The sequence below is a fragment of the Mobula hypostoma genome, chromosome 4 (genome assembly GCF_963921235.1).
Source record: "Mobula hypostoma chromosome 4, sMobHyp1.1, whole genome shotgun sequence".
Classification (NCBI taxonomy): Eukaryota; Metazoa; Chordata; class Chondrichthyes; order Myliobatiformes; family Myliobatidae; genus Mobula; species Mobula hypostoma.
This window is the reverse complement of record NC_086100.1, coordinates 52383972-52397326: the sequence shown is the minus strand read 5'-3', so window position 1 is coordinate 52397326 and position 13355 is coordinate 52383972. Positions and strand designations below refer to the sequence as shown.

General features: G+C 39.0%; 1 protein-coding gene across 1 annotated transcript in view; it reads left to right on the top strand.

The window, feature by feature from the left end:
* Positions 1–12018, top strand: part of LOC134345315 (neuroligin-1-like) — a 208298-nt gene extending 196280 nt beyond the window's left edge. The window contains exon 5 of the mRNA XM_063045782.1: positions 11937–12018. Coding sequence (XP_062901852.1) covers positions 11937–11953 — 17 coding nt within the window. The 3' untranslated portion in view covers positions 11954–12018. The remainder of the gene's footprint in view (positions 1–11936) is intronic.
* The last annotated feature ends 1337 nt before the right edge of the window (positions 12019–13355 follow it).

The following is a 13355-nucleotide window of genomic DNA, read 5'->3' as shown; positions in this document are numbered from 1 at the left end:
CAAAGTGCATGACCATGCATTTCATTTGCCACTTTCTCGCCCATTCTCCTAATTTGTCTAAGTCTTTTTGCATCCTACCTGTTTCCTCAACACTACCTGCCCCTTCATCAATCTTCGTATCATCTGCAAACCTGGCAACAAAGCCATCTATTTCATTATCTAAATCATTTATTTATAAGCATAAAAAGAAGCGGTCCCAGCACCAGCCCCTGCAGAACACCATTAGTCACTGGCAACCAACCAGAAAAGGATCCTTTTATTCCCACTTGCTGCCTACTACCAATCAGTGAATACTCTAACCATGTTAGTAACTTACCTGTAATACCATAGGCTCTTAACTTGGTAAGCAGCCTCATGAGTGGCACCTTGTTAAAAGCCTTCTGAAAGTCCAAATATACAACATCCACTACATCCCCTTTATCTATCCTACTTGCAATTTCCTCAAAAAATTCTAACAGGGTTGTCAGGCAGGATTTTCCCATAAGGAAGACATGCTGACTTTGTCCTACCTTGTTCTGTGTCAGCAAGTATTCCTTCACCTCAACCTTAACAATTGAGTCTAACATCTTCCTAACCACTGAGATCAGGCTATCTGGTCAATAGTTTCCTTTCTGCTGCCTTCCTTCCTTTCTTAAAGAATAGAGTAACATTTGCAATTTTCCAGTGCTCTGGCACCATGCTAGAATCCATTGATTTTTGAAAGGTCATTTCTAATGCCACCACAATCTCTAACGCTACTTCTTTCAGAACCCTAGGGTACAATTCCTCTGGACTGTGTGACTTATGTACCTTTAGGTCTTTCAGGGTTTTTTTTAGCACTTTCTGTCTTGTAATAGTAACTGCACCCACTTCTCTTCCTTCACACACTACATCAGGCACACTGCTAGTGTCTTCTACAGTGAAGACTAACGCAAAATATTCATTTAGTTCATCAGCCATCTCCTTATTATTTCTCCTGCCTCATCTCTAGCAGTCCTATATCCACTCTCATTTCTCTTTTATTTTTAACACTTGAAAAAACTTCTACAATCCACTTTGATATTATTTGCTAGCTTGCTTTCATATTTCATCTGTTATCATATTTCATATAAAAACAAAGGTGTAATGCTGGGGCTGTATAAGGCAGTGTTGAGGCCTCACTTGGAGTATTGTGAGCAGTTTGGCCCCTTATTTGACACAGCCCATTTTAGAGAGGATCTGAAAGAGCCCTTCTCTGCGGATCAAGTCAAATGCCTTGGTGAGATAAATAAACGTAATGTAGAGAGGCCTCTTTTCTTCACTGCATCTCTGCACTTCTCCTGGAGTTGTTGGAGAGAGAAAGTCATGTCCACAGTTAACCTTCCAGCATGGAGACCACTCTATTATTCCAGGTAGACATGTTCAGTCAACATCTATAAACAGACCAAGAAGAGCCTGGCAAAGACTTTGCTGATGACATTCAAGCCGAAGATGTCCCTGTAGTTGTTACAGTCACTTCTCTTATCTTTGCTTTTGTAGGGGGTAATGATTTTGATTTCCCTCATATCCTGTGGTACAGCTCCTTCCAGCCAGCACTGACAGAGGTCCTCATGCAGCGGGTGCAATAGGGAAGTCAGGCTATGCTTGATCAAGTCTGGGGGAAATCCCATCATTGCCCAGTGCCTTCACTGAGGCCAAACTGCTGATGGCCTTGATGGGGGCCTTGCCTAGGACTGGCTTTGCATCTAGTTCTTCCATTGTTGACAGGCACTTAGTGGCATCCAGGGCTAAGGTGGTGACAGTGTTCACTTTGGAATTGAGGTTAGAGTAATGTTCTGTCCATCTCTCCATTCGTTTGCTCCTGTCTATGATTAATTCCCCATTTGAGGGAAGCTATCTTGCTCTGAAAGGGACTGAGGGCTTTCATGCTGCAGTCTGAATGTCTTCACTGGGTTGCATCTGCTACTCATTGGTGTTGTGCCTGACAGTTCGCTGACCTTTACTCCTAGCAGCCCTGAGGATCTGTAGGTTCCTTTCAGTTGGTGAACATTTATACTTGGCCCTACTGCAGCACAATTTGCTTCAATACAGGGCCCATCTCATTGAATTTGGCTTTGAACCAGTTATTTGTTTTTGAGGTCTTCCCAGAGGTAGCTAAGGCTGTACAGTAGATGGTATTCCCCAGAAGGTCCCATTTCTCTCTAATAAAGTTTCTAGGTTGCTGGGTGTTTAGCTCTTTCTCAAAGGACTTTACTAACTGCTCCAGTATGTCTGGGTGAGACATCTTGCTGACATAAATGCATTGATGTCATACCCTAATTCAAACATGATAAATAGTTAGAAAATAACCATGCACAGCTGTAGATTGCTCTCTTTTTGCTTGGATGTTTAGGGTCTGACATAGTCCTTTTTTGTTTATGACTAGATTAGAGTAACTGTGCTGTACTATTCTATGTCTATGTAAACTTTATTTGTTGCGTGTACGTTGAAACATCGAAACATACAGTGAAATGTGCCGTTGGTGTCAATAACCAATACGGACCAAATGTGTGCTGGACACAGCCCACAAGTGTTGCTATGTTTCCAGTGCCAACATAGCATGCCCACAAGTTACTAGACCTAACCCATACATCATTGGAATGCAGGGGGAGGGCACCAGAGCACTCAGAGGAAACATCATGTGGTCATGGGGAGAACGTACAAACTCCTTATAGACAGTGGAGGGAATTGAACCATGATCACTGATCGCTGGATTGTGGTTTAACCCAGAATCAGCTGGATTTTATTTTAAAGTGAAGTGGATATTGATGGAGTGGTGTGAACAGTTGGATTGTAAGGCAAAGCAAGTGCTTCTGTTTAATATTCAGTTGGAGGATATCTGTGGTCCTTTTCTTTAAAGGCTGTTTGCATTTGATCTCATAGAAAACAATGAAAATTAAGATTAAAAATGCAGTATCTCTTCAACATTTAAAATGTTGAATAGAGTCCTCACTGCAGGCACTTTATAGTTTATAAACTACGGTGTAAAATGGAGTTCATTTTCTCAGATGTCAAATTTTGTAGATTAGGTAATGAATATGTGACTTTCCAAAAATTAAATACTGATGAAGATTAGTTTTTAAAACATCACTTGTGGGACCATCTCTGCTTGTCCCAACAGTATCTATTCTGTATAACAGTAATTTCACTAATTAGTGTGGTGGCTGGATCACTCCCTGTTGTGTTATTCTATGCATAATTAGAATCTATATCAAAGTCTTTTTTTTTAAATAGTACGTGTTAAATTCAGATGATAAGTTATTAACACACTAACACAGTGATAACTTTCAATGACAAATCCTCAACTGCCTTATCAATTGTCATTCATCCTTGTCAATTATTCTTTCAATTCACTAATTGTTAATAACCAGTTTAAAAAAATCTAAACTGACATGATAGCATTTGCAAAGGTTATTTGTAGTAGCAGTTGCAATATTACAGGTATAGTAATTTTTGACAACTTTACTTAGGTGCATATGAGGAAGAATTAAATTTGTTTTACAGTGCAGTAATAGGACAATAGGCAAAATTGTAAAGTACCTGTTGCACGTGAATATTATTGTTTTAATCAATAAGAACTAAAAAAGGCATGCTAAAAAAGCCTGCACAGAAATATCCAGTCTATGTCACCGATGTTGATTTATATTTCTTTTCCTGAAATCTAAAATGTCCTGTTGGGACAAATGCCATGATCAAATTAAATGACGGAATAGACTTATGAAAACTCCTATTCAATTTTATTTTAATACAAATGCACTATTGTGTGAATTAAATAGAAACAGCTTGATTAAGAATGGTTGAGGTATTGGCAGAATGCATTTAACTTACGTAAATCGTCCAGAGTATTACATCAGTGCATTTCTTCAACGCATCAGATACAATTCCACTTCAGTTGACGAGGTATAAAGTCGATTTTCTTTGGTGGTCACCACAGCTGTCCTGGTTTTGCATTCCATTTTTCCCAACAATCCTTCACAATCGAAGCAGTGAAACGGTTTCCTTACAATTGTCATGCAACAAATTACTTGCCACAACTTATTGAATAGCAATATTGGAACTTAAAAGTCTTGCTTTGCTAAATTTAAAATATTGTTGTCATGTGTGATACAGTGAAAAGCTTGCCTTGCCTATTGTTTATACTATTAAAATCATTGCACAGTACAATGAGGTAGAACAGAATAAAACAATGAAAATGCAGAATAAACTGTAAAGGCTACAGAGAAAGTATAGTGCAGAAAATCAATAAAGTGCAAGATCATAATAAGGGAAATTGTGAGGTCAGAATATCCTCTTATCATACAAAAGACTCCTTTAAAGGATAGTGGGATAGAAGCTGTCCTTAACCCTGGTGGCATATGCTTTCAGGCTTTTGTATCTTTAGCCCAATCCATAAAGAAAGAAAAGAAAATGTGCAGGGTAGCGGGGGCTTTGATTATGCTGTCTGGTTTACGGAGTCAGCAAGAAATATAGACAGAGAAGTGTCTGTCACATTACAACTGCTGCTTAAGTGTGTTCTTTAAAAATCTATTTCAGTTATTTATTTATCTTCTCTTTAGTCTAATTCAATAATAGGTCTGATTAAATAGTAAATTCAATCCATTTTCTCTCTTGTTAAGATTTCTACTAAAGTGTGAAAAACATTTGGGAGAATACTATGAAAATTTTGCTTTGTTATTTCAAAACATTGCAGTGGAGTAATTGCAGCCAATATGTGTATCTCATTGAGGTTCTTCAAGTTTTCAAGGGGTAGGTTTTGTGATGCAATTTTAGACAACCATTCAAATTCTGTACTCTATTCCTTCACTCTACCTGATTCTCTGCACTCTTTAGCTTTTAGAACTATACTGTATCTAATAACTTCTTCTTGAACATATTTAATGAAATAGCCTTAAATACCTTCTATGATAGAAAGTTCTATATCCTCACCTTTCTTTGGATGAAGGAATTTCTCCTACTTCAGTCATAAATGACTTATCCTGTATCTCTAATCTGTGACCCTCTATCAATGGATATCCCCATCATTGGGCATGTCCTTCCTGCATTTAGTCTGTACGGCCCCATCAGGATTTTATAAGCGACAATGATTTCCCCTTTCATTTTTCTAAATTCCACCAAGTGCAATGTGACTCAACCCAATCTCTCTTCACAAATTCCAGGAACTTGCTTAGTGAACCTTTTCTACACTCCTTGCATATATAACATTCTTTCACAGAGAAAAAGATGAATACTGCATACAAAACTCAAGGTGTTGTCTCACCAAGATTCTGGATAATTGCAGTAAAACATTCCTGTTCCTGTACTCAAATCCTCATGCTATAAAGGCCAGAAAAATATTTGCCTTCTTAACTCCCTGGTGCATCTGTATGTTTACCTTCATTGACTGATGTACAAAGATACTCAAGTCTTATTTCACCACCCCCCTTTTCCTAATCAAGCATCATTACGCAATAATTTGCCTTCTTGCTTTGCCCATCAAGATGGGAAACCTCACATTTATCCATTTATTACAGGTTCTACCATCTATTTATCTACTCATTAAACTATCCAAATCATATTGGAGCCTCACTACATGATCCTTTCAGCTCATATTCCCACTCAGCTTGGTGTTATCTACAAACCTGGAGATACTACATTTCACTCCAGCATCTAAATCAGGGGTTCCCAAACTTTTTTTATACCATGGAGCCTTACCAATAACCGAGGGGTCCTTGGACCCCAGGTTGGGTACCCCTGATCTAAATCATTAATAAATATTGTGAGTACCTGTGATCAAAGTACTGAATCCTGGTGTATCTGTTTATTTAACATGAACCAAAAAGAAATGTGGCAACTGTACATTTCATGAACTATGCATCTTAATACTGAATGAACTATGCAACAGAAGTGTTGTGCTTTTCTATGCAGAGAACACAAAGTCAGATCCCTTCCCCATTACCTCATATCAAAATTGTGGGAAGATGTAAAATCAGATAATAGTTGAGAAATAGAGAATGGAAGTGCATTGTTTCTGGATGACTTTTGGATAAGTTCAATGTCACATTTCCACCGTGACCTGTGATTTTCTTTGATAATGCTACTAACTATGGCAGAAAGATTAGCGTGTTTAGCCATGGTAAAATAAATAGTTTTTAAAATAAATCCCTCAACAATTTTTTCTTCGGCTCATCCCATTTTTTCCAATCTCAAAGTTTAGCCCTGGGCACTCGCATGAGCCCCAGCTGTGCTTACATCTTCATTGGCTACGTTGAACAGTCCATGTTCCAAGCCTTCCCCAGTAATGCTCCCGAACTCTTCCTCTGCATTGGCGCTGCTTCATCCACCTATGCTGAGCTCATCAATTTCATAAACTTTGCCTCTAACCTCCACCCTACCCTTAAATTCATTTTTGACACCTCCCTCTCCTTTCTTGATCTCTCTGTCTCCATCTCTGGAGACAAATGGTCGACAACACTTTTTATAAACCTACTGATTCCCATGGATATCTTGGCTATACTTGTTCCCATTCTCTCCAGCAAAAATTCTATTTTCTCAGTTCCTTTGTTTCACAGGAAGTTTCATCTGTTCACAGGAAGTGGATTTCCTTTCCAGGACATTAGCGATGTCCTCCTCCTTCAAAGAACGGGTTTTCCCTTTCTCCACTGCTGTCCTCACCCGCCTCTCCTCCATTTCCTGACCATCTGCACTCACCCCATCTTCTTGCTACCTTAACAGTGATAGAGTTCTTCTTGTCCTTACCTACCAGCTCATGAGCCTCTACATCCAACACATCATCCATCACACTTCCACCATCTCCAAAGGGATCCTACCACCAAACACATCTTTACCTCCCACTCCTCTTCGCTTTCCACAGGATCACTCCTTCATGATTTCCTTGTCCATTTGTTTTCCCCCCCCCCCACTATTCACCCGCCTGGAATTTATCCCTGCAAGCAGTAAAGTGTTACAGCTGCTCATTCACCTCCATTCCAGGCCACAAGCATCCTTCCAGGTAAGGGAACACTTCACTTGCGAATCTGCTGAGATCATCTACTGTGTCTAATGTCCTCCTCTACCTTGGTGAGACCCATTGTAAAATGGAGGACTGCTTCCTCAAGCACTGCCGCTCCATCCGCCAAAAGCAGAACTCCCCAGTGCTCAAACATTCCTGTTCTGACATGTTGGTCCATGGCATCCTCTTGTGCCAAGATGAAACCAGCATCAGGATGGCGCAGTAAAATCTGATATTCCATATGGGTAGCCTCCAACCTGACAGCATGAATATCTATCCTTCCGGTAAAAAGCACTTCCCCTTTGCCTTTTCTCTTCTTCTATTCCCCACTTTGGCCTCTCTCCTTTTTTTCAACTCCCCCTGGATCCCCTTCTCCTTCCCTTTCTTTGGTCCCCTCTACTCTCCTGTCAGGTTCCTTTCTCTCTCACCCTTTATCTTTCCTGTCCACCTATTACCTTCTAGCTATCATCCTTCCCCTCCCCTCATCTTTTTATTCTGGCATCTTCCCGATTCCTTTCTAGTGCTGACGAAGGGTCTCAGCCTGGAATGTTGACTGTTTATTAATTTCCATAGATGTTACCTGTCCTGCTGAGCTCCCCCAGCATTTTGTGTGTATTACTTTAAAATACATAGTTTTAAACAAACAGAATTTTTGCCTAGACATTATATATTTTACAATGGCAAAGCAGTGTATAATGGACTGGATTAATCAGTCCCATCAATTCAAGTGTTCAGGAGATGTGTTAATAAGTGTACAAATACAACGAAGTAACTTAAGGCTAATTTACAAATGTTTGTATCTCAGAAAATTGACAACACAAGTAAATCATACAGAATTCTATGTACCAAGTCACAAAGACTTCCAGGCTCACAATTCTTAGTCACCACTAAAATGTTGCTGCTGTTGGGGGATCTCTGATTCCGACTCTCATGAAACCACTGCTGGGTCCTAGGCACTGACCGTGATTTGCAGCCCTGGCTGACGTCCAAGGAATATCTTGAAAAGCTGGTCAAGATATACACAAGTTTCACGAGTGCAGTCATCGAGAGACAAAAGCTTTGAACTTTCATTCTCATTCATTCATATCCAGACGCAACATTTCTTGGACTTATAAAGTACATTAAAGTTTGTCAATAAGAAATAAGCCCGAGTTGAGAAAGCATCTAGCTAAGAATCCATCTATCAACAAACATTCTACAGACATCAACAGACTCCACATGCTATGATTTTCAGAAAGAGTTAAGTTGGCATTGACCTGACAGACATCCATTCAATGTTTTACAAAATCTAATATGCATGCTACACAGCATAAGGCACAAAATCTATTCCATACGTACATCTTTTCTCCATTCTTTAAAATTAACTATATTAAGCAGTACAAAAGTATACTGCTATAAGATCTGTCAAAGCTTTGTTATGAAGATCTATCAACAGATATTTAGTATTTTAAATACACTAGTTGTATGGTGATACACAAGCAATCCTTCCTCAGCTGATGGGTTCAAATGCATATATTACATATTTTCAGTTGTGTTTATTTGCATCATTTACAAAAATAAGTATAATCCAGGCTCTGATTTATAATACTCCTGTGGTACTGCTCAATTAATTTCTGGTTAAACAAAATTTATGGTGAGACACAGTAAAATGGAAGAAATATTAATCAACCATTTTGCTGAAATATTTACTAGGAGACACTTCATATGTTAGAAGATGAGAGAAGAATCGATGTATTTAAAATTAATAAAAGGTGACAGAATGATCAGCCAATTAAGCACAAATATGATAAACCCTCTATTTTGGATGTATTGCTTCTGTACAATTTAAAATAAACTAAGGAAGGACTAGCAGAGGCACATTTTTTTACTCACAGATTGCTCTGATGATGCCTGTATTTGACGATATAGAAAATATCTGGACGACTGTGGATCAGTCTGCTAAATCTAAGTGGTCAGCAAAAAAATGGATTCCCACTAAGGAAAAGAATTAACAAAAGACTACAGGCTGCATTTTATTTCCCTTAAAAATATTCCAATGCAATAAATAATGTTTCCTTCACATTAATCACCATGTTTTCAGCATGTAACCAATGCTTACCAAGCCATTCGGCAGTTGCACATCTCTCCAGGGACCAATGCATGATAGTTAGCACTACTTAAAGCTACGCTACATTTTTAAAGACAGCCTGAAGCATTTCATTCTGACATTCCTTGGTTCACCTGACCTCATAGTTTGCCACAATACTCAAGCACATTGCACCACAATCAAGGGCATACATTCCTCTCGTCTGCAGGACAAAGAGAAATACGACACTGGAAGCAATGGATAACTAGTGAGGAGCAGACAATGTTACATCCTCAGTCCATGACCAAAATAGTGTTCGTCCTCAGTGAAACAGCAACTGTTGGCTGGTGGTGAGACTGTTACCACCGAAAATGAAAGTTCCCTCATTTCTAAAAACCATATTCTACATTCTCTTTTGACTCAGAAGCTGGAGGAAATATTTTAGATATACCTGTCTTATTTACTCCACCTTCCCTCATCATATCTCCCATTAGCATATCCTTTCATTATTAGGATTCTCAAGAACTGCAAAAGCAAAATATGGCAACTACTAGCAAATTTAAATTAAAAAAGAATGCTGGAAATATGCAGTAAGTCAGGCAGAACTGATGAAATGTTATCAGCCTGAAAAATTAACTCTGTTCTTCTCCTCACAGATGTTGCCTGATCTGTGTATTTATAGCATTTCCTGCTTTTCTTACCCAAAATCTGCAACTTGAGCATGGAGAGCTGTAAGGACAGCAGCTGTCCTTAAAGATTTGAAGTACATTTATTATCAAAGTACATATATAGAGTACAACTCTGAGATTCACCCTCCCGCAGGCAGCCATGAGACAAAGTAACACCATAGAACCCGTTAAAGCAAATATCAAAAACCCAACGCACAAAGTAACAAATTGCGCAAATGGCAGAAAGCGAGCAAACAGCACATAGAATATCGAACATCAAACTAGAAGTATTCAATTTAATTCAGTTCAGCCCCACGCTGCCAGCCAACGCAGGGCCATTCATCACTGAAACGACCCAGTCGGCACCGATGGCCCCGAACAAACCACTCAAAAACAACCCAAAAAAAAAGTGAACAGTTATGATGAAGAAACACAATCACTCAATTTCATACCAGCAACAGCCACTCTATATTCTGACACTGCACATTATTAAGAGTATAGTTCAAAAATGGGCACTATAGCTAATCGTACAACAGATATACTTTCTGCAGCAACGATAAAGAGTACAGTTGGGACAGATCCTTGTTCCCTGAGATTATGCATATGATCTACTGCAGAGGACCAGTAGAAATGTTTTGATGGTGCTACAAAAATGCAGATAGATATGCACAGCTTGGTGCATAGGCAGGCATGCTTGAATGCCTATGTAAAAAAGTGATTGTAGTTGGACATACAACTTCACAAAGTTTTCTGTGGAAATTATAACCCCTTTTTCCTGCTTCAAGTGCAGGCAACTCCATTGTCATGTGTGAAAGCAACTGCAAGTAACACCTAGTTACATGGACAGTGTCTCAGCTTCAATTGACACAGATGCTACTCAGGGTCTGAATGCTGCAAGGCAAGTTCAGAATGCTGCCAAAGTCATTTCGATACCACACAAATTGAGGTTTTCTCATTTACTGTATATTTTGTTTGGCTTCATGCAATTCAGATTTCTGTTATATAGGCTCATACTGCTGCAATTATAGCTGTGGAGGACATTGTGGAATGAAACTCTCAGGTTGTAGTAGTAGTTTAGCATTCTGTCATTGAAATTAAGACCAGCATTGAAAAGGCAAAACTCTGGGGATAAGTAGTGATGCAGGTGGATCACCGATCTGCTCTAATTTCTCAGGATGATATTTGGCAACTTCTGCCACTTTGCTATTGTCACTGTGGTGCCCAAAGACCAGTGAGGCTCGTGCCGCTATTTTCATTTATGTCATTGGCAAGCACAACATTTAGTGCTCTTTCCTAATTGCCTCTGAGAAAGTAATAGCGAGCCAGCTTTTAAATTGTCGCAGTAACGCAAAGGGATTCCAGCAATGTTGTTAGTTAGGCAGTTCGAGAATCCTGACCCAGTGACATTGGAGAGATGTAGAAACAGCCAAGTCAGGAAAATATATGATCAGAAAAGCAAACTACCAATGCATGCTGCCTTTGCCGTTTGAGAGGGTAAAGCAACATGTTTGGAGCTGCTTTAGAAGAAGTTTAAACTTACAGATTGCAGCTAATGGGTGTTGGGGATGGAGGGAGTGAAGGTTTAGAGTGGGTGATTGGATGGTAGCCTTGTGAGCTGAAGGTTTAGAGTGGTAGATCAGATGCTAGCCTTGTGAGAAGCTGTCCTGGATGGCATCAAACTTGTTGGAGCTGCACTCATCAAGACAGAAGGCAAGTGTCACATCTTATCTCTTGACGTGTATTATAGATGGAAAGACAAACGTATAACATATAAGTTACTCTTTACAGGAATTCCAGTTCAATCTGCTCTATTCTAGTTATGTAGTTGCAGCCTGTGTGCTGCAGAATAAATCAAGTCCATCTGCAGTGTTTTACACTTGCCCCAGTCACACAGCAGCATTGAACTTTGAGTAATGTGCACCTACACAGATAAGGACACCGAACCAAGCACTAGTGAGTGCACATGCTTGACAATTGAAGTTTATATGCAATACATTTATTTTGTTTTATGAGCCTCTATTTTGTGTTTTATTCTATTTTTTAAATTTTGGACAATTGATGGTTTGAAAGAAAGAGAAGGTAAAAGGTGACTGAGGAATTGTGTTTGCATTTACTAGTTGGATAAATGTTCATGAATATCAAATATAGAAAGGGTTTTTATTGGTGTCACTTCCCACCCCTCCCCTTCCTTTCTTGTCTCCTCCTGCTCCCTCTGCAGGCCCTGAAATTCACTGAAGAGCTGTCATTTTGTGAAGATGATATTGTTCCAGATATAGCAAACAATCAAGAACCTTCATACCTATTTTGTATATGTGGCTCCTCCAGACTGATGCAGGAAACATTATTTCATTATAATAGTGGTCTGATCTGTTGCATGTTTGGATGGCTGCATGGCTTTCATTATACTGGTACTGTATCCATGACCGTGGATTATGCACTTGACTAACTCTTGTCATTCTGTAGCCACTTTTTTTTTGCTTATCATGTGGTTTCAATGGAAGCGGAACAGTGAACTACCTCAAAATGACAGTATTTTAAGTGCAGCCGTGAAACCAGGTGTTGTTCTGTCTGACCAGCAGTCTGTATTGCACAGTCCTTTTAGTTATGTAACACCCCAAATTTTTAAATTATCAACAACCAATAGCATTTTGAACCAAAGGCCAGCCCACAATCCATTTGAAGCTCCATGCTCATTCTGCTAGCTTTCTTGGAAGCGAGAGTGAAATATAGTTAAATCTATTTGAATAGGAAGTGTCAGCAAATTCATTTATCCAACATCAGACAGTAAACTAGGTATAATACTTCATAGCGTCATTGAGTTTAAGGTTGTTTCGCTCAACATTTCTGGAGGACATGAACTTGTTGTTTGACCTCTCCTCCCCTCATCCTCTTCATTCCAATAGCTAATAGCCTTTATGTCCTCTGTTCACCTTCTTCATCATGTTGTGTAACAAGTATCCACTCTTGGGAAACTAGAATATAGAACCAATCCTTCAACTCTTGTCAAATAATTGTTGTGGATTAAAAACAATGCACCAAACCTACACAGTCGTAACGGCACCTAATAAAAATCAAATGGTAACCAAGTATAAGTATCTGATGGACACTTTAATGGAACTAGCAACAAAAAAAGGATGAAGGTTTTTGCAGGAACTGGGCAGACAGCATTGAGGCTGGGGAGTAATGGTTGAAGACAGTCAAGTATGGATCAGATATATAGCTGAAACCTTATGTTAAAGTCAAATGTAACAGTCAAGTTACAGCCACTCTTGGGTATTCAGGCATTAGTAGGATGAAAAGAGTATGTTCAGGAATTGGAGCTTGTGGAAGGGAAATTGACAATAGCTCTAGGCATCCCACTAGTTAGTTGTTAAAAATTTGATGTTCAGGTAAATAGTGTGACCAATCAGAAAAATGTGTGATGATAAGTGAAGTGCTGATCAGACATTTGTTGAACATTATGACTATAGTATAAAAATATGTTTTCTGAATTCTGTTCCGTGGGCATTAATGTTTGGAAAACACAAAAGCAAAATTTCCTTTCTCTATACAATTAATTGATTTGCAGTTTGTGATTCATTCCAGCAGACGTTATTTCTGTGGGTATCACTGGTGTCAAGGTTTACAATTTTAATTT